We start from the raw sequence: 22,570 nt of genomic DNA on the forward strand, positions 1-22,570 counted from the left end.
GAGCTCCAGAGGACTCAGCACCCTCCTCTGCCCTCTGAAGGCATCCGCACTCACATGAACATGCTCACTCATAAACACAGAAATAAACATTAAATCTAACTCAGTATAATCTTTCATTTCACTATGGAAATCAAAAACCAAAACCCAAAACCTCCAGCTTCCAGACTGCACAAAGCAATTCCTTAAGTGCTAACAGCACAGTAAGAGCTTGGGCTGCCGCCTTCTCTAAGCTTCCATTATTAAAAACAGGAAGAACATATATGGGCTAATTTAGCTCACAATAAGTAGGCAGGGACATTAAGGAAGAAAAAAAAAAAAAAAACCTAAAACAAAAGGTATTGCGTGTGTGTGTGTGTGTGTGTGTGTGTGTGTGTTGGAGTTACATACAGAAGTTAAGAAAGTCACTTTTACAGTGACTTGATGTAGAATCCTCTATAAATTTCATTTCCTTGCATTTTCTGCGCCGCAGTCTAGGGCAGGTGTAATCTTCCGATAAAACCCACCACATAGAGACAGGGAGAATCAAAGTACAGCGATGACAGGAGCTTGTGTTCCTATCAAATCACTGCAGCTCTACTCCACAGCACAAGCACAGGTGGACGCTTCTCCACACAACATCGCCTACGCCTTCCTGGGCCGTCAAATGAAGGCCACAGAAGCCAGGCAGGTCTTCAAACCTGGGTCATCCTATGAACTGAGAACTGTTCTACACTACTAATCAAATCTTGATTTAAATGACAATATTCTCCTTAATTTGAACAGCCACATAAAACCTTCATACTTTAACTTCATCAATTTCTACAAAGTCATTTTTTAATAAGGTTCTTGCCTTTGCTGGCTTCTACAAGAGCATACAACATGCACACCAAATATGCACACAAGCCCGTATTTCCAACTAAGCATCTGTTTATAGTCCCCACATCCCTCTTTATCAAAACTCATACATTTTCTAACTTATACAGAGCAGTGACTAGGCACAGCTGTACAGAGGGTTGGTGGTGTCATGGAGGAACAGGATATAAGCCAGACTTTGAAGGTTGTTCGGAAGAATGGTGGAGAATCTGCAGGGTAGGGTGCAGAAAGCAGGAGATGACCAGGGAACAAACATTAGTCAAGGTCCCAAAGACAATTCCCTCATTTAGATTCTTGGCTATCTGAACTGTAAACACTTAGCCAGGCCTATTTATTCCCTTGAGTATTACATACTAAGGACCAAATGTTCCTTATTAATTTGGGGATTTCCAAAACAGACCCAGAAGAATGTTGTACAAGTTTACAGCTGGCAAAGTGTGCTCAAAAGAGCCCGTGTGCCCACTGAAGACCTGAGACCTCAGGAAGGAGCTCTGAAAAGTGCTCAGGGCACTGCCTCCTGCCACTCCATCCAGAGCCTGCTCTGCCTCGGAATTCCCCAGCACCGAGCCAGCTTTTCTGAAGAACTCTCTCCCACTGGCTGGCGTCCAGTCCAGGCTCTGCCTCTGAGCTCTCCTGCTTTGATTCCTTGCTTCCTAGCTCTGCTTCTCTCTTGGACCAGACCCCCACCCCCCACCCCAAAGTCATATAGGAAAATCTCACTTAACAACATAACTCTTACTTGTTTTATTCATATGAAACACTGTAATTTAAACAAAACATCCTGAAAATCTATTTTCCTGCTACACTGAACTCATTTATTGTATGTCTATTATGCATCTAGCACATCAAGCTCCACACATCTGATCTTGCATCATTCTTGTAACAAACAAATGCATGTACAAATATTGATTCCTGTCAGATGAAGGTATGAACACAGTGGTTAAGGCCACCAACTAGGAAAGTCAGGGCGGACAAGCATCTAAGCATCTGGGTGTTTAGGAATCCCAACTAAGGAGCCAAGTTACAGGACCCATCCCACCTGTGCCATATAAAAGCTCTGTGATCAAGGACAAGTTACAGAGTTCTACTTCCTGTTTTTCTCTTCCATCACATTCATGAAGTTACCTTGGAGCATCCTTAAGAAGTTCTTCGGGGGCACTTTATAAAAATATTAGCTGACTATGAGAAATTTAAATGAGATACAGTAAGTGACTTCCATGTGAAAAGGCATCCCCCATGTGACACAACAGTCCCGCCTCATAACATCCAAAACACACAGAGGGAAGCCCTAAAACCAGTTCAGCTGAAGAGCAAGGAAACCACAGGGGGTAACGGCAGGTGAGACTGCTGACACATCAAAGGGGTCACAGCAAGGCACATTCAGAAGCAGCAGTGGTGACCACAGAGTTCTCTAGGGAAGGGAATTTCAGTGGCTCCCTCTCCCAGGAGAGAGGACAGAGCTGGGGCTGTAGAGAAGAAAATCCAAAAGCCCCGGGAAACTCTGAACCAGGCTGCCTAGCAACTTTTAGTTACATCTGTGATACTCCAGAGGGACTAGGATGAGATGGACCAAAACGACAATATCTGATCTATCTCCTCAGAGACAGAATCCACATAAGTAACAAAGTAATCAAAAGGTTCCTAATTATAGGCAGAAAACCAACTCTCACAACACACACACACACACACACATACACACACACAATAACTGGAACATAAATTAACTCTAAAAGAAAGCAGTTGTATAGGGCAGACTGGCAAAGACCCTAACATAACTTGGCTTTATTACGCTAAAGAAACCCTGAAGGAATGATGTCTTCTTAAGTAGCATAGGAAAGCTGCGGATGTAGCTCAATGGTAGAGAGGCCTGCCTAGCATATGCCAGGCCCTGGGTTCAATATCTTATGACAAAGGAGAAAACACAAAAGGAATATTTGCCTGCCAGGTATGGTACATACCTGTAATCCCAGATTTTGGAAGATAAAAGCAGGAGGATCATGAATTCAACAACAGCTCTGGCTACACAGTAAGTTGGAGGTCACCCTTTGCTACAAGAAACTCATAAATTTTTTAAAATGCAAGAAATTTGGAAAAAACAGTGTTGAAAAATAAAACAGACACATATAAAAATACTAGAAATATTCTGTATCAAAGTATAATTTCAAAAAAGATGATATCGATGCTAAAAAACAAATTGTATCAAAAATTTCTTTATTTTCAAATTTACTTATGTGTGTATGTATGTATTTATTTTACACTCCATATTTTATTCCCCACCACCACCACACCCATTCCTCCCCGCCCCACCATCCACCCTCCTACTGCTCCACATCCCATACCTCCTCCCCACCTCACCCCACCCCCGTCTCAATATGGATGCCCCCACTCCCCACCCCTCCTGACCTCTAAACTCCCTGGGACCTCCAGTCTCTTGAAGGTTAGGTGCATCATCTCTGAATGAACACAGAACCGGCAGTCCTCTGCTATATGTGTGTTGGGGGCCTCATATCAGCTGGTGTATGCTGTCTGTTTGGTGGTCCAGTGTTTGAGAGATCTCGGGTGTCCAGGTTAATTGAGACTGCTGGTCCTCCTACAGGATCGCCCTTCTCCTCAGCTTCTTTCAGTTTTTCCCTAACTCAACAACAGGAGCCAGCAGCTTCTGTCCATTGGTTGGGTGCAACTATCTGCCTCTGACTCTTTCAGCTGCTTGTTGGGTCTTCCAGAGTACAGTCATGCTATGTCCCGTAATAACAAGGGACACAGTATATTAAAAATGCTGAAGGATAACTAACCATTGTTGAATATCTACACCACACTAAACTATATTCAAAAGTAGAAGCAAAACCTGGATTGTTTGAGACACATTAGAAACCTATCTGCCAGGGGAACTAGATGTCTCAGTGGGACCTATGGTGGAAAGAGAAAGCTATCCTCTAAAAAGAAAGTTATCCTCTAACCTCACATACTCACAAGTGAGAAACACACAAACACACAGAGCTAGTTAATTAATTAATTAATTACTACTACTGATGATGATGATGGTCTCCAGGGACTCAGAATGAGAGAAAGCCTAGAAGATGTACTTTAGCAATTTACTCAAAGTAAACCAAAATAGTGTTTAAAGAATAATAACTTTCTTCCAGAGCTCAAGTCAAAAATCTTGGCATCACTGCTTGGCATCAAAGCTTCCTATCTGATATGTCAATGCCACAGGCATTTTACTTTGAAACGATGCAGATGCTGGTCAGGTTTTTCCATCTCCACCATCCTTCAAGCCACTGCCACCATCTCTTTCTAAATTAAAGTCATACTGTGTAACTTCCCAAATGGTCACTCTACTTTTACCAGTATCATTTATTCTCAACACAGTATTCTTAATAATCCTTTTAAATGGCCAGATCAAACTAGGTGTAGCATAATTCTAGCACTTGAGAGGCTGAGACAGAAGGATCCTGAATTTGAGGCTACTCTGGGCTAAGTAGTACCCAGCCTTAAAAGAAAGACTCCACAAATCCAGCTTATTTCTCAGTCATGTCTCAAATCTATTTACAAACCTCAGCTATGCATCCCCAAGTTCCCCCAAGAAGTAACTGAAGTCTAAATTGGTCTCACCTCACCATCTATCTACACATATTAGTTATACATGGCTTATCTGTGTTCCCTCATCTCAATCAGCCAACTGTGGTCCCCCAGACTTCTGCACTTTTGCTAACTGGGTAAAAAAGCAAAAACAGAAAACCAAGACTTCAGCTCAATTAAGAAAGCATTACTTCAAGGGAGATGACTCTATTTTCCACTAGAATTTTGGCTTAATCTGGCTGGTAATAAAGACACTACCAGTTTTTAGTCTGTTATTTGTTTCAGTTTTCACTCCCAACAAACAAACAAACAAACAAACACCACGAAGAAGAACTAGCTGGTTGTGTTCCCTGAAACCAACTTCCAAAAGACACTCATCCAGAAGGTGCTTTGGGGTGCACTGTTATGAGAAAAGTATCTTCCTAAAGGTAACAAAACACAAGTTATCTTCCAACTCATGTTATATTCAGGTTATTTTCAGAGTCACTTCAGTCTCTGAACATGTACTGTCAGAATTAAAAGGCTAAAATAGTGCTCAATGGACTAGGTGGTACAGACAGAAAGCAACCTGGCAATCGGGACAGTCTACAGAGAACTCTGACAGGGAAGCCACTTGTGCCCGGCACGAAGTGAACTGTGTCTCAACCATTCTGGAGGCACTCCAAGTCCCCTGGGAACCCGGGGAGACTTATTCTTGTTGATACGCCACTTTCTGATATTAACTGAATCATTCACAATGGCCTAAGGAAACTTTCACCTACAAACAGAAAGCAACCACTCTCACAACGAAATGTGAAGAACGTGAAAGTGAATGTATGAAACAAATTCCCAGAAATGCACCAAGACATGTACTGCCAAGAAATTAATCATGTACAAGCCCACTGGCACAAGGCCAAGGCTTGTACCTATACTTTTGTTTACCAAATAATTCACTTACCAGGCTACCATCTCTAAGGACTTTTAGGACAGAAAGAAAGCCCTTCCCCCTTGTTCATCAACAGAAGTAAAGTTGAAAACTGTCAGATTTAAAACAGCTCTAAGTAATAATTTATTCAGTTAAGTTATGCTGTCAAGATTTTGCTGAGGGGGACCCTGGTATAGCTGTCTCGTGTGAGGCTATGCCAGTGCCTGGCAAATACAGAAGTGGATGCTCACAGTCATCTATAGGATGGAACACAGGGCCCTCAATAGAGGAGCTAGAGAAAGTACCCAAGGAGCTAAAGGGATCTGCAACCCTATAGGTGGAACAACAATATGAACTAACCAGTACCCCAGAGCTCATGTCTCTAGCTGCATATGTATCAAAAGATGGCCTAGTCAGCCATCATTGGGAAGAGAGGCCCCTTGGTCTTACAAATTTTATATGTCCCAGTACAGGGGAACACCAGGGCCAAGAGGTGGGAGTGGGTGGGTAGGGGAGCAGGGCAGGGGGAGGGTATGGGGGACTTTCGGGATAGCACTTGAAATGTAAATAAAGAAAATATCTAATAAAAATTTTAAAAAGCAACTAAAATTATCAAAAAAATGAAAGAAAAAGAAAAAGGCACATCAATAAAAATGAAGTTATAGAGAGGCTGGCTGCTGATAAATTTTCATATTGCCACACCCCTTTACTTTTCTTTCCTTCATTTACATTTGACAATCATTTAACTAATTTATTATATAATGTCAAAGTGTGATTTGATATAAAATAAATGGTATGTGTTGGTTTAAGTTCAGCACCATCAGCTGCTCAAAGCGATATCTGAGGGACCAGACTAACCCCTCAGACCGGCTATTTAGAAGATCAAGCTTCGTGACCCTGAAACGCTGTGCAAAGACAGAGAGTCTTAGTCACGTTAGGCAGTGCCAGGCAGCCTCTTCTGCCCGCCTGCATACCGAATCCATTCTGAGTGCGTCTCACAGGAAACCAAAACCCGTGCACCTCCATACGCATCTGATCCATTATCTGGCCTTACAAAGCCTTATGGATTTGGACAATCTCATTAAATTCCATTTTATCCATTTTTCTCTTAGGTACCCAAATACTTATGACCAGTCCCTAGAATTCTGCTGCTTCCAATCATTTGGGTTCTTTCAAATACTACTTGACTTTAAATGAAAAAAGAGGCCTTTCTCTACCACCAAACTTTCTCACATCAAAATAAACATTGCTAAATGGGGTTTGGCGGTCACCCCTGCAACCCCAGCACTGGAAAGTAGGGAGAAAAGATCACATGTTTAATGGTACCTTCAGCTAAACAGTGAGCTCAAGCCTGGGCTATGTGAGGCCCTGTCTCAAAAAACAAAACCAGGCAGGCAGGGTAGTTCAGTAGGAGAAGTAGCTATGTATGCAAGCCTGACCCTCGGATCGCTAGATGGAAGGAGAGAACTGATTCCCAAGAATTGTCTTTTGATCTCGCAAGTGCTAGTGTGCACACACAGGGCTAGTTGACAGTGTGCTATGATTTCCTTTAAAATAAAAGCTCCGAGGAACCCAGGGCATAATCCCTCCCATCCATTTTTAACTCTCAAGTACCTACAACAGGGCCTGGCACCCAACTGGGAGGCGTATAAAAGAGCCACATGCTCTGCAATCCTCAGCATTGGTAAAGCAGAGAAGGGGAGATCCTTGCAAGGGGCTGGCCGGCCACCCAGCATGGCCTGCCTACCTGGTGAGCGCCAGGTCAGGAACAAGGTGAGGGTTTCTAAGGAATAACACCTTGTAGCTTCTACAAGGACCTGTATGCAGGTGGACCCACATGAACACATACACAGACTCAAATAAAGCTCTTCTGTACCATTCAAGTAAGGCTCACGCTTTACCGTATTGTTCCCCTCTCCTAACAGCCTCCTGTCACAATTCCTTACATCCAGTAAGATCAACAAGGGTCTCCTCAGCTGCAGCCTAGATAAAATACTCGCCCTCCCCTCATTTGGATTTTAGTTCGGGTTTTATCAGCTACTTGTGTGGCATGAACAGAGGGTTTAAAAAAGAAAATCATTACAAAGATGCTTTGAAAAATCAAGACACATGGTGTGGCGGGCAAGCTCTTTTCATCTCAGCACTCAGGAAGCAGAGGCACAAGGTCCTCTGAGTTCAAGGCCTAGTCTACACAGCTCCACTACAGTCAGAGCTACATAGAGATTCTGTCTCAAAGAGATATTCTTTTGCTTCTTTAGTGACTGCTACTAATAGAGGAGGTACCACCCTAAACATACAAAGTTCCTAAAGGCCCTGGTGAGAACTGCCCCTAACACCTTACCATAACCTCACATAAGCCTTCACGCACAGGCTACAAACATGCTCTAGGTTCCCAGTCACTCCAGCCTAGGACATCGTATTTTCAGTGGTCCCAAGAGCTTGTTCAGCACAACATCTAGCATACTTCAGAAGATGTTCTAGAATCTTTGTTGAATGACTAAATTCAAATAAACCAAACAAGCAGGGTAGGTGGCAGCTGCTGCACATTAGTTGTGTCTTCGGGTGGGCACAAAACTGCAAAGGCAGGTGTAGAAGGAGAGGCTACAACCTTAAGACTTCACAACATGAGATCGCAATAGCGAGAAAATGAAAACACCTCAAGTTCTTGCTCGTCAATGGATCTTCTGTCATCCCCAGCAAGGAAAGGTTGCTTTATAAGGATGTGATTTCAAAACATCAGGGTTACTGTTGTGGTAGGAAGAAACTGCCAGGTAAAATGAAGCCAGGAAAGACGCCCAAGAACAATGCAGCAAATTCTAGTTGTTTGTTCTGGTTCCTCATCACACAATCCAGGGGTCAGTAAGGAGAGGGGGAAATATCCTGAGTGAAGAGATGGCTTCTGCCCATACTATGTCATCACCAACCACAGAGCAGGGGAATTCCAATGTCCTGCTTCTGTCAGCAAATGCCTTCCAGTTAAGGAGGAGACAGCATGTTTGTCTGAAGACTCTGCTGCTGTGACAACCTTGTCAACCTCATACAAAACACACCGGATGTCTTTAGTCTCAAGACTACCATACAACTTCAAGTTCCTTCCTAAGAAGTGTTCAAGTCTCATCAAAAAGGAATTTAGTACTTAAATATTATTAATTTACACATAACACGTATAAAATCAGTGTACCAATTCTAAAGGAAACTTACAAAAATGCCCCCAATTCCAAGGCTGTGGAGATGGCTGATCAGATAAAGTTATTTACCACATGAGACCCTAGGATCCATATAACAGAGAGAGTTAACCAGCTCCATCCCACAAGCTACCCTCTGCTCTGCACGCACACACACACGACAGTGTGTGCATACCCACACATATACATCATCCACAAAAATAACAAGAATTAAAAAGAAATAATCTCTTTTTTTTTTAACAAGAAATGTGTCTTTTATTACTATTATTTGCATTAGTATAAGTTACAATAACAGTCTAAGTTCTCTCTACAGCCAATTTCCCATAAATATTAAATTACCAAAAGTAATGGTATTTTCTAAGTTTTCAAATGATCCTTAGATTTTTGTATCATTTGGTAGAAAAATAAACCAGCCAACCACATTTATTAATTTAGGCAATGTTTCCCAATAAAAATGTAGAAATATTTAAATTACATATTACAGTGTACCAACATGAAGTCAAACTCCACAATTACACACTCATAAAAAACCTAAACATCACTCTCAGGAGAGACGCTTCTGTACAGGATTTACACACATCTCACTACACACTGAGGTCTCAGTGTGCTACGGAGTTCAGAGGTTCTGCTCGGATGTTCCCCAAGTCGAGTGCAGAATCTGTCTCTTCATCTATTTCCCCAATGACTGCTACATTGTCGCCCCTCACAATGTATAACCCCAACACCACTTGTTCTACTCCCTGAGAAGAGCTGAACACCCGCTCATGGCTTTCATCCAAAATCAAGTTAATGGTCTGGTCAAAACCTTTTAGTGTTCCCACAATCATTCTGCCATCAGAAGTAATAACAGCCACAGTTCGGTTGATGTAGTTCTCCAAAGCAGACGTCATGCTGCTGGGCCCGGAGGTCCCGGGAATCTGCGAGGGCTCGGCAACGAGGAGACCAAGAAATAATTTCTTAAACTCTTTCACACCTAAAACTCCCTAGACTTTCACAACAAATCAGAAGGCAGCATTGTATGTAGGGAGTGAAATTCCACTTACTGAAAAAGAGTATTTATCTCACACAGGTTAGATATTTTACTATTGTTAGCAAGCTAGTGGTGGAACTTCACTTAAATTTCTACCTTTTTTTTTCTGTCTATTACTTCAAACCAAGGTGGCAAAAACCAAGCCACGGTGACTTTCTCCATAACAATCCAGAAGGGGCCAGAAGAAAGGTTTGCATGATTGTTCTCCTCTTCAAGTGGCACAGCCTGAGCCCATAGTAAAGGTAACAGAGAGCTGGGGTTAACCTCAATGGAATAGCACTTTCCTAGAATGCCAATGCTTGAGATTCAATATTCAGAACAGAAAATAATAATAATTTTCAACATGTTAAAGTTAGAAAAGTAGTAGAAATGCACAAGACTGGTGTCCAGGCCTCTGTGTTATCATGAGCAGAACACTAAAGCAATTTATTGTTCCACAAACAGATTAGTCCAGCATCCATCCATCTATCTCAGTCCTAGTAGACAAGTACCTTAAGATAAGAAAAACCCCACAACCCGAGATCAAGTTACATACGTCATACATCCACTAATTGGTCATTAGACTCTTTTGTACCAATAAATTAGATTCTCTGGGTATAAATCAGCTTTTCAGCTGCTTCTTCCATCCACCATGGCTCCATCCACCTACATCCACCATGGCTAGCTCCTAGTTGAGTTTGGATTTTATTATATTACTTGTTAGTTGTTGTTAATTGAGATATTCAACTTCCTGAAACCCTTTTGGTAATCTCCAATTATTTCATAAGTGAAATTCTTTATTCATTCTTTTTTCAGGTATTATGTTCATTATTTAAAGGTTCATGTTTTTTCTTTCGAATAAACTAAACAATGAAAGATGTGGACAGAAGACCGTATGCATTACAAAACAATGTTTAAAAGGGGACATAACTCTGAAGTATGGAGAAACTTTAAATCAGAAGAGGGATTTGCACACATGCAAGCTGGTAAAAAGGTGACATTATCAACAGAGGCCACCTTACCTCCACACTGGATCACAGCCTGTGCGTTACAGCATCAGGAGACGACGCTGGCCTTAGCTGCAGGCTCAGGCAACAATGAACAGAGGAGTGAGTAAAGAGGCCACAGTAAGAGTAAGGATGTCCACTCAAGTGCTGAGAGAAAGGGCCCAAAGAGTGGCTCTCTTAGTGTTTAGTATCATTTCCCAGAGAGCAAGGAGGAAATCCTGAAGAGTTGATTTTTTAAAATCCAGGCTACAGATGACTCACTGAGAACGAACAACATATTATGAAGACTTTGAAAACCAGTGTTACATTTTCCAGAAAAAGGGATATGATCTGACTTTACAGGGGTAGACACATGGCTCACAGAGGATACCGTCACTTGTCACTCTTGCTGAGGGTACAGGTATGGTTCCTAGCACCCACAGGGAGGCTCACAACTGTACCTCCTGCTCTAGCAGATCTAATGCCCTTTCCTAGCCTCTGTGGGTACTACATGCACCTGGAGTATTTACACACAGGCAAAACACTCAGGTAAAATAGATGTGAAAAACAAAAATTCAAAGGTCACTAGCAAGTCAGTAACACAAAATGACTTAGGAAATAAACAAGGCATCCCAGTTTTCACAAAATCTTTTAAATCCACTAGAGAACTAGAAGAAAGGACTCGGCAGAGCGGCACTTACTACCCTGCCGGCACTTGTACAGCAGAGGCACAGCACCTCTGTGAGTCCTAGGCCAGCACTGCCTACTGTGAGTTTACGGTGGCCAGGGCTAAGTAGTGAGACCCTGTCTCAATACCCACCACTCCCCCAGTTCATATGGCTTTTTAAAAAAAGATTTATTTATTTATTTTATGTATGTGGATCCACTGTTGCTATCTCTAGCCTCTTATATTCCTAATTTAATCATTCACATTTCAAATAAAATTCATAGGATATTTAAGTGAGCAATAAGTATCTTATCAAAACTTTAGACAATATAATGTTAATCAAAGTGAAATAAATTTCTTCCCCCAAAATATTACACTTAACATTTATTTTTGTCCAATTCTATGAAGATACATTCTTTTGTTTTGCAGAAAGGTAGAAGAACTTAGTTTTTATTATTATATTCCAAATGCTCAAAAAGCTTTCACTTTAATTGCATCACAGGAGCTAGAGTTAAGTGGTAAAAGATTAAATATTTAAATTATTTCTGCCATAACTATTAATATCACAAATCATCACTAGTACTTTATAACTAAACCTGCTAGCTATCAGCAGTTCATTTAGGGGTTAATAAAGTAAATATGGCTATAATTACTATAGAGATTATTTGTAGAATAACCACACTTCAGCAGGCAGCGCAATTCTCATGAGGAGCAGGATATCACAAAAGTCCCTCCTACACTTAGAATTCCCGCCAAGAATTCCCCCATACTTGGATAAATCAAAGGCCCCACTCTAAGTTTGGGAATCTTTAAAACAAAACGAACATCTTCAAATACAAAAGAGAGTTCTATGTATGAATTTCACCAGAAATTTGAATTTATTCCTAATTTAAATGTACTTAACTACTCCATTCAAACATCTGGGTAGCTGACTATGCATAAATAATCACAGTTTTAGTTTGTCTTGCTGTTGTTTTCGCTTGGGAGGAGGCGTGCTGTGTGGAGCCTCAGCCTCAGCCTCCAGAATACTGAAGTTACAATGTGCACACGGCCATACTTGGCAGTTACCGAGTTTTTAAAGAAAGTCTGACTATCTATCTCATCAAGTTCCAAACAGAACTCATTAAACGAGAAAATCAGATTACAGAAAATTAACTCCACATTTGTTTGTGTTATATATATAAATATTATTTTCAAAAAAATTTCCCAGGAAAAAAAAGAATAATATCTCTCCTGGTCTTGTTTATCCTGGATAATTGTTTAATAGTAAAGTCAGTTTACATTTGAAGACATTTTGAATAATCCTATTAAAAATCAATTTATATGATATAGTTCATGTTTAACTCTCCAGTTAATTGCCAATTAATCTTTTTAAGTGCTTTCTTCCTTAACACAGCTGTAGTGCAAAGGGTGGCCAGCAACCGGCCTTGATTTCTATGAGTTCTCACCAATGCCCAGATTTCTTTCTTGCAAATGTTTTCTTAAATGCTATATGCATAAGCAAGTTTGCATCATTTAAGCAGTTATTATTCCCTCCCCACTAAAAAAGCCCATGGGAAACAGATTTTCTTTTAAAATTAAAAACCAACCAACACCCCCTCTCCCCCCAAGAAAGTGCTATACATGATAGAGATGCTCTGTATTAAAGAAGTCACATTTGAAATGTTCCTGAAGGATCAAAATCACCAGGCATCAGACAAGAAGCCTGACAGATGGGTTCTAAGCCACCAGTAACAGCCATGACAGGATCTCTAAGACAGACTAGAAACGGACAATACACCAGGCACTGGGCCTTTCCTCTACTCTGCATTTCGTCTCCTGGAATGGACACAGTGGTTCGGGAACTGACACCAAGACATCGTGTTTCCTTTCATGCTCAGACTCACACAAAGCCTCTGTCCTTGGCTCTCTGTCCTTCTTCCATCCCCACTCTTCAATCCGACTAAGAGTGATGACTATGAAAGCCATTCCCAGACCTGTCTCAGCTGCCTCACCTCAGTCACACACCTACTCCAGCTGCAACGGGAGGTCCACTGCCAGGACAGTCCAGCACTGTCTCACACTCAAGACTGGAAAAATAAACTTACTACTCTTTTAAATTCATTTATTTATTATGTATACAGTGTTCTGTCTGCATGTATGCCTGCAAGAAAAGGGCACCAGATTACATTATAGATGGTCATGAGCCACCATGTGGCTGCTGGGTCTTGAACTCAAGACCTCTGGAAAAGCATCCAGTACTCTTAACTTCTCCAGCCCAAACTTACTATTCTCTATCAAACAAACAAAACCAAAGTTTCTCTGTTTAGGTAACATCGATTCCATTTCTGGCCACCTACAACCAGAGGAACCATCACAGATTGCCTAGTGACCTCTACACTTGCATTCAACGTCACAGATTCATTTTTCAAAGCTGGCCACTACAATAGCTTCCATCCACATACATTTCCACACAATGGTTTTGCCACTGTGCAATCAAAAAATGAACTATTCACAGAGAAACCCTGTCTCAAAAACAAACAAACAAACAAAAAAAAAACCAAAAAAACAAACACACACACACACAAAAACCAAAAACAAACAAAAAAATGAACTATCTCCAGTCTGACCTGAAGACTCTTTACAACCCAGAGAATGGGACTGGAGCAATGCTTTAAGCCTTGCCTGTCTGCTGGGGGACTGCTGCTATGCAGAAGCAGTTCAGCCACTTCAAACCTGTCATGCTGAATAAGAGGCTACTTGTGGTCCCATCTGTTAGGTCCAAAGGAAACTCCAATTCCCCAAACTCCAAAAGGCAGTCCAAATATCCAGAAATGAGTTTAACCTGGATTACAGGAAGACTTCTGTTAGATAAAAGTCAGCATTCCTCAGGAACTTGTAAAAGTGGTTCTCATTGCCAAAAGGAGTCATTTCCTTTGCCCTTGGCAAAAGGGGCATGGGGCTCTCCAACTAACCTCTAAGCACACTGAGGTCCATGCTAGCCCCCAGGTTCCCTCAGTCCCTATTCACAAGGATTTATTATACACTTCAAAGCCCATCCTAGCATCCTAGCCCTCCTCGCTCCCCTTCTACTCTAGGCTCACTGCCACAGCCCAGCTCTGTTCTCAGCTGTTCTCACTGTTCTCAGCTCCTGCTCTCACTGCTCACAGCCCCAGCTGGCATCGTAATACTCTCTCAAGTCTCTGTCCCCTGCTCGTCTCCCCTCCCTCACAGACAGCAGTCTCCAGTCTGCTGGCCTTGTTCAGTGTACTTCTTTCGCTCTGCTCTGGACTCTTCCAAGTGTCTCTGGATATTTTTTTTCTCTCATTAACAATAAAGAGCATCCCTTTAACTATATCAAGGAATGATTGTAATCGCTGGTTTTGTGTATCAACTTGACATGGGCTAGAATTATCACAGAGAAAGGAGCTTCAATTAGGAAAGTGCCTCCATGAGATCCAGCTGTGGGGGGCATTTTCTCAATTAGTGGTCAAGGTGGGAGGGCCCCTTCCTCCTGTCTTAGTCAGGGTTTCTATTCCTGCACAATCATGACCAAGAAGCAAGTTGGGAGGAAAGGGTTTATTCAGCTTACACTTCTACATTGCTATTTATCATCAAAGGAAGTCAGGACTGGAACTCAAGCAGGTCAGGAAGCAGGAGCTGATGCAGAGGCCATGGAGGGATGTTCTTTACTGGCTTGCTTCCCCTGGCTTGCTCAGCCTGCTCTCTTATAGAACCAAAGCTACCAGCCCAAGGATTGGTCCACCCACCGAGGGGCCTTTCCCCCTTGATCACAAACTGAGAAAATGCTTTACAGCTGGATCTCATGGAGGCACTTCCTCAACTGAAGCTCCTTTCTCTATGATAACTCCAGCCGTGTGAAGTTGACACATAAAACCAGGCAGTGCACCTCCCCAACTTGGTTCTTGGTCATGATGTTTGTGCAGTAATAGAAACCCTGACTAAGACAATGGTCATGTTGGCAGTTTATATATATGTTTTGATACTGAACACTCCAGAGAGGCACAGCCTCCCTAATCAAACCAAGCTGCTGACTTGAGTCTCCTAAGGTATGGACCATTTGTTTCTGCTACCTATCATCTTCAACTTCAAATGTCTGAGTCCGTCTCTTCAGCCACTTCTTCCCTCCATCTGTTCTCTTCTGGTACTCAGGTGTCACCATAGAGCTGCCTGATCTGTCTCTGTTGGCTCCAGGAGCCTACTACTGCTTCAAAGGTGTGCCAGGCAGCTTCTCTTGCCCTACAGAACACCCACAGCATGGCAAGAGATGCCTCTCCTTTGTGATGTGGGGCACTTCCTCTGACAAGTCTCTACACCCTGCTATTTCCCTGTCTCTTGGATAGATCTGGCTCTGTCCAGTCTGCTGACCATGTCAAGTCTATTTTATCTCTGTTCTAGACTCTTTCAGATGTCTCTGACTGTTCTCTCTTGGATCAACAATAAAGTCTTCCGTACCATGGAGTGGTCATGTCCCCAGTTTATATACCCAATGGGTCCAGTCTTCTAGCTATACCACTATCCAAGGGGCCAGAAATGTGTGCACGATTAAAAGAAGCCCCCTCACCACTTCATGTGCCAGCTACATGGTACCAGTTAGACTCAGTAAATCTCTCAAGGAAAACTATCCTTGCCCTAATTCCTACCTCCTAAAACCAAAAAATGTAATAAAATGCCTACAGTTTTCCTGTATCATTCAATAAGTCATGTGTGGAGTTGTCTACATGAGGCCAAATGTTAAGTGAAATAGCCCATCTTTGTTTCAATCTCAGAGCCTGAATCAACAAGGAAGAAGCCCCCATTAGCTCAGACTTCAATTGCTAAAGCTGGGCTAAGCTGTAATCTAGTCCTTCTTGAGCTGAACGTCCCAACCGAGGCCACAACACCTCACAGAGCCCTAAACAAACAGCAACCTCACAGTGTTTTACGTTTGTAGGAAACTATACATTCCAAAGTATGTTCAAAAATAATTTATTTGCTCTATACAACAGAAGTCAGTGAGCTCTTCAAATGGATCTCTCGCTAACCACACATCCTTGTAGTTTACTCTCTCGGCATTCCTGTAAGAGTTATCAATTTCATACACTATCTTGTAGTTTTATCCTGTTCACACACAGAGATCTGACTTTCTCAGCTGGTATGAAGCTAACACACATCCACTGCAATAGAGAGTGCTTATACCCAGTAACTCTTGGGACAGTAGAGACCTATTACACACTTCCTGGCAACACTCTGAATTTTACCCTTGCTTATTTTCCAAACTAAACCATAATCTCTTGTTCAGAGGTAAAAACAAAGGACACGTATCCTTATACTCTGGAAGAAAGGACAGTCCTCCATTTTGGGGAAGGCTCTCCTCTTTAGGGAAGGACATCCTTTCTGCAGTGAGGATGCAGCTTCAGAGAAGACACACAGGGAATCGGCTTAGTTTGGGTTTTATTGCTGTACAGAAACATCATAACCACAGTAACTCTTATAAAGAAAAATATTCAACTGGGGCTGGCTTACAGTTTCAGAGATTTAGTCCATTATCATCACGGCAGGAAACATGGCAGAATGCAGGTAGACATGGGGCTGGAGAAGGAGCTGAGAGTTCTATATCTCTATCCTCAGGCAGAAGAAGGAGACTGTGAGCCACACTGGGTATAGCTTGAGCATAGAGACCCCAAAGTCTGTCCCCATAGTGACATGTTCTTCCAAAAGGCTATATACCTCCTAAGAGTGCCACTCCCCATAGGAGACGCATTCAAACGCATGAGTCCAATAGACCCTATTCCTATGTAAACCACCAGAGAACCATTAAGGAGTCACAGTGTCTAGCAAGAAAGAATAGCTAAATCAATCCTATCCATCAACATGGTGCCAAGTGTCGCGGTCAGACTGCCCTGACACCTCAAAGGTTCTTTAGTAACAGAAACTGTGTCTCATGATGAGTTATGCTATTCTTTAACCCAAGCATGATGCAAAAGAACATGGCTAACATTCATTAACTGATCTGAAGGAATCACATACATTGCACTGTGAGAAAAGAATATTCACAGCATGACTATAAGGGAAACAAAGAATTAAAATGATAAAGTATTTTTAGAAAGACTTATTTATGTACATAAATGCTCTGTCTGCATACACACATGGTTGTGAGCCACCATGAGGTTGCTGGGAATTGAACTCAGGACCTCTGGAAGAGCAGCTAGTACTCTTAACTGCTGAGCCATCTCTCCAGCCCAGAAAAGATAAACTATTTTCAAGGTCAGCAGTTTATAGGGCTAGAAAGATGGCTTAGCATCTAAGAGCCTAACTACTTCCCAGGACCAGAGTTAGTTTCTAGTCCCTGTATATCTGGTAGTTCACAATCCCCTCTAACTCCAGATTAAAGGGAGTCAATGTCCTTCTAGCCTTCACAGGCACCTGCACTCCTGTCCACATACCCACTCAAACTGACTGACAGACAGACACATGCACAATAAAAATAGCATATTTAAATATCAACAGTTTAATGTTAGAAAGATTTTTAAAGCACCATCTAAAGAAAGTCTGTGAATGACAGAGTGTTTTTAGAGCTGTTTTACCAGGGGTGGAGGTGGGGAACATGACACAAATCGCAGTGCACAGAAAAAGGGTCACCAAAGCTACAAGACTGGCCACGCCACTTCAAACGTTTAAGGCAACAGAAATGTTTTCCTGGAAAATGCTACCGTTCTTTAGAGAATGTTTGCCACAAATACTTAAGTCATTAAGTAACTTAAGGTTTCCTTACAAGTCATTTAGAGGAAATCTACTATATGAATAAATGAAATTATCAGCGCCCATAAAGTTAAAAATACACATTTGGTTAAATACATGAGAGTTATCTAAATATTTTTTCCAGGTAAGATGAATTATGTCTATTTATTGTTATTTTAAGATTTTTCTATAAAATAAAACTACAAAAAGCTTTATGGTATTCCGTGAAACCCACATAAACCCAAAGAAGTCCACGTTTATTTGGTTCCAAATGCCAAGTTATTTTCAAACAGACAAAACATGCATTTCATCTGATGAAAAGATCAGTAACCTCAGTGCCATTTTTGGCAAAGTCTTTAGATCACATCAAATCAGCCTTGAGTGTGAGAGCAGCATAGGCGGAGACTGGAGTCAGCCATCTGCAGGCTGTCACACATGGAACCTGAGAAAGCTACCCTGTGGCCAAGCAGGCTTCCTTCTCTCCAGTATTAAAGACACACGCAATACCTACTCCTGCACATGGTCTGTAGTCTGCTCTTAAAAGAAAACCCACCCATTTATTTTACCTGTTCAGTATTTCAGTGAGTTTCACAAAGCCAGTATACGCCAGTTCAAATGCTCCTCTGTGTCTGGACTGCAGAAGGTGTTGTTTAAAGTACTCTCCTATTTCTTTAACCTTTAAAAAAATGAAAAACATTCAATTTGTGGGCAATTTATCGATTCATTAATATATCAGCAATATAATTCAGAACCAATGCTTTGGTATCCATTTAACACGGACTTAGTAGGTAACAAATCATGTTTTAAGCACCTTCCCGTTGTTTTTTGAGACAGGGTCTTGGGTAGCTCTGGCTGGCCTTGAACAATGTAATCAGGAATAACCTGAACTCTTGTTTTTCACACCTTCAGTGGGAATTATGTGTTCTACCACACTTGCCTTAAACCTTTTAAAAATGCCATCTCACTTAATATTATATGATCGATATAGCATATTTATATATTTATTGAATGTATTAATTTTATAATATATTAATATTACATTAATATATAATATATTAAATTTTCCTATGCCAGACTTGCAAATTTCATAGTATGGCCTTTTAGCTCAACATAAAACATAAAATCACAAAAAGTAGCAAACTCACATACATGATTCTGAGATAATTATGTTTACTCTTCAAATATTTTGCAATTATTATGGTAAATATACATAAGAAACTTACGATTTCAACCATTTTACAGTGTATGGTTCAATGATAGGAAGAACAGTCACACTGCTGAGCAACTGCTAACACTATCTGTGCGAAGAGCTTCCCCTCCAAACCTGAGAAGCCACATCCATTCCCCTCACATGCTAGCGATAGAGTAAGGCGACAAGTGAAGCTCAGTGAAAGGCATCCTGAAGGTCTCCCAGGCCCTTCTAAGTCAAGCCATGGACCCTGCCAGAATGCCCCACTATCAATTCCCAACGGATAGGCCGGCCGGCTTGCTCTAGGTAAGACGAAACACAAAGTACACCCATTAATTTTAAAGAAAACAACTAAGAATTAGTTGTGTCTGCTGTTCTGAACTAAAAGAACTGCCGAGCTAGTTAGCCCAACTGGGCTTTCTGTTACTTGGTGACAGATTTGGTGGCTGTTGACTTTAGAAAATCCAGACTATATAAACTGTATCTGTTCACTGTGCATCCACAGCTCACAGTATGGCAAACAGGGAAGCTGCCCCACAGTGTCTCAGATCTGCTTACCCAGAAACTTGCTCACCTCAGCAGTGACTGGGTTAGTGCTCTACATACATCAAGACACACTAGAATGAGCAGTCTCATTTTCTTCTTCTAGATGCTAAGGGCACTTGCCTCATCGGTGATTGAGTTTAAATGAGTTAAATACCAAGTTCAGAACAGACCAATTATCTATAACCTAATTTAGTTCAATATGAGCTGTCTGTTCTAAAGAGGGGGTATCTGTTATGAAGAGTGTGCTCAGTGTGTATCTGCTATAAAGAATGATACACACAGAATCAGAGACCAACAAAGCAGTACTTGATGGATTTTTAAAAACTATTTCAGAATAAATAATATGCTATGTCCTTCAGCTTAAGCTTTTTTTTTTTTTGTCAAGTATTTCTATCATTACAAAAATAATAGGTTATTATGAAGGCATTTCAGAGCAGAGAAAATAAGGACAAAAAAAAAAATAGCTTTTTCCCTAAAATGGAGTACAGATATTGTGACGTACTTCGATAAAAACGAACGCTGTTCACAGAGGGTTTCTGTGAGGGCCTGCAGAAGCCCACTATCTTCTCCTTCAGCAGACACCGCTTTTCCACCGCTTCTTTATGCTAACTCCCTTCAAATGGTATAAATAAACAGCATATCATACAACTAAAGCAGTCACACGTTTGCCTGGTGAGTGGTCCTCTCCAGTAGACCACAACCTAGGTAACCCTGACCACAGGAGTCAGAGCAATACTCTAAGGGCAAGAGTGATACATAGACAATTTTTCTTCATATTTTAATCTCCAAACAAATGTGAATTTTTGCCCTGGCTGACTGACTATATAAAATTTATTGTCACGTGTTTTTTGACATCCTGTCCAATGTTTTGCCGCTTACTGCTGTGTAAGATGAAGAAGCTGAAAAGAACATATGTGACTTCCATAGGCTTTCAGTAGAAAAAATTAATATGCTGGGTAGTAATGACAGCTGCCCTAAGATTAGAATAGTGTTCATGCTCATATCTCACACAGGGTATACATGCTTAGGTAGAATATTAGTATATGATAAGGCTCCAATAAACAAACAAACACTCACTAAGTAACTGCTATCGACCAGACAGATCCTTCGCTGGGTCCAGATCTACTCTACAGCTGCTAGGTTGGGCGGACCCGGATGATGACTTAGAGGCTTTATACCAGACAGCAGGGAAAGCTAGGCATGGCAAAGAGGGATGAACCCAGTCCCTAAAGGTGGTAAACTGAGCAGAGTAATGGGCCTTGAGAGCAAGCAGCAAAACAGAAGCACCCTGCTGACACCCTCTCAGTAGATAACCAGAACAGAGGTGACAAATAGCATCAGAAAGCAGGTAAGAAATGTGGTCAGAAATGGTCAGAAACCAAATGTATTCATTTGTGTATATGTATGTGTATGGGGTGCCTATGGAGGTCAGAGGACAGACTGTGGGAGTCCACTCTCTCCTTCCACTACATGGGTCCCAGGGATTAACCCTGGCAGAAAGCACTGAACCCAAAACTTCTCAATTTCCTTTTTAAAATGAAAAGGTCATCTGAAAATATAAGTGTTTCATTAGAAACTAAGTTTCTAAGGGTCAAAAAGTTTTATTTTTCAGTTTTTTTAAAAAAACAAACAAACAAACTTTTAACATAAAAAATAAATTCTCGCTGGGTGGTGGTGGCACACGCCTTTAATCCCAGCACTTGGGAGGCAGAGGCAGGTGGATTTCTGAGTTCGGGCCCAGCCTGGTCTACAAAGTGAGTTCCAGGACAGATAGGGCTACACAGAGAAACCCTGTCTCAGGAAAAATAAAATAAAATAAAATAAAAATTCTCCCAGAATATTTTATTATTATATTTAATTGAGCCAGGATCTCATTTACAGTTCAGGCTGGCTTGAAACTCACTACATAGCTGAAGCTGGCCTTGACTTTCTGATGATCCTCCTGCCTCAGCCTCAAAGTACAAGGATTACAGGCACAAACCAGCATACACAGGTCCCAGGGATCCTGAAGGAAACCAAAGCTAAAGTGAAATAAAAGAAGATACTGATTTCTAATCTTAAAATTAAACATGGCACTGCCCTTTAAATTTAACATATTCTACTTCTGACTTTTTATAAAACTCTAAAGCAAATTAGCAATGTTTTACAGATTTATAGGTCACTAGTCCACAGGGGAAAACAGCTACTTGCTATGTCTCCAGGCATCTATAGCTTACCATCAGATAAACTAGCAGTCTATAAATGTCTACTTTTGGTTTGACATTATACTATAAAATAGTAACCCTTAATTTAAATTCCGAGTTTAAAACAGAACCATTTCTTATAACACTGGGACTGTCTTCAGCTGGAAGACTCTAATTCCATTTTGTTTACATGAAACGCTCCATAGAACTTTAAAGCCTAATAAAATGACTATGTTTAAAAGCAATCCTTCTCCTTTATAATGATTTCTTACTAACAATGAGAATTTCTTCAAAATCTAAACATTGTTCCTCTATATCATTATAAAGGCTTTCTGGTGTGCAGACACTGTCTTAGCAGAAAGTCTATTTTCCTTGTTCTAGCAAATGCTCAGCACAGACCACCTGAACTGTTACCCTTCAGGCCTGAGCTCTCCAAGTGAGGCACTGCTCTGCTTCATTAGGGTGTACCTCAGCTCTGGGTGATCAGAAAACCACATCTGAGTCTTCTCTGTGTTCCCGCAACACCCATGCAGTAAGACAGTCTGTAAACAGGCGACTAAATGATGTGGTCTCTCCTGAAGTTTAAAAGTTATCACTGGACACTCGCCAACTGCCCACAACACCCGCCACAGGATCTTAAGACTTCTGGTGAGGGGAGCACAGCTTCTGCTCCAATCCAATTGCGCGGGACCTGAGACTGCATTAGTTAGGGAAGCAGAAACCAGCCTGAGTAGGGCCGCAGGCCTCACC

At 41.4% G+C, this 22,570-nt stretch overlaps 2 protein-coding genes across 3 annotated transcripts in view; both read right to left on the reverse strand.

Annotated features, from left to right (window-relative positions):
* Positions 1–22,570, reverse strand: part of Thada (THADA armadillo repeat containing) — a 276,549-nt gene that overhangs the window by 216,018 nt on the left and 37,961 nt on the right. For both annotated transcript variants that reach the window (XM_029471015.1, XM_029471016.1), the window contains exon 22: positions 18,469–18,578. In XM_029471015.1, coding sequence (XP_029326875.1) covers positions 18,469–18,578 — 110 coding nt within the window. The remainder of the gene's footprint in view (positions 1–18,468; positions 18,579–22,570) is intronic.
* LOC110312627 (U6 snRNA-associated Sm-like protein LSm8) lies at positions 8,750–9,498 on the reverse strand. Its single transcript, XM_021186383.2, has one exon. The coding sequence runs from the start codon at positions 9,408–9,410 to the stop codon at positions 9,120–9,122; it is 291 nt and encodes a 96-aa protein (XP_021042042.1). The 5' UTR covers positions 9,411–9,498; the 3' UTR covers positions 8,750–9,119.

Source organism: Mus caroli, chromosome 17 (genome assembly GCF_900094665.2).
Source record: "Mus caroli chromosome 17, CAROLI_EIJ_v1.1, whole genome shotgun sequence".
Classification (NCBI taxonomy): domain Eukaryota; kingdom Metazoa; phylum Chordata; class Mammalia; order Rodentia; family Muridae; genus Mus; species Mus caroli.

Coding starts and splice junctions, on each gene's coding strand:
- LOC110312627 (XM_021186383.2), bottom strand. CDS start 9,410: ATGACGTCTGCTTTGGAGAACTACATCAACCGAACTGTGGCTGTTATT.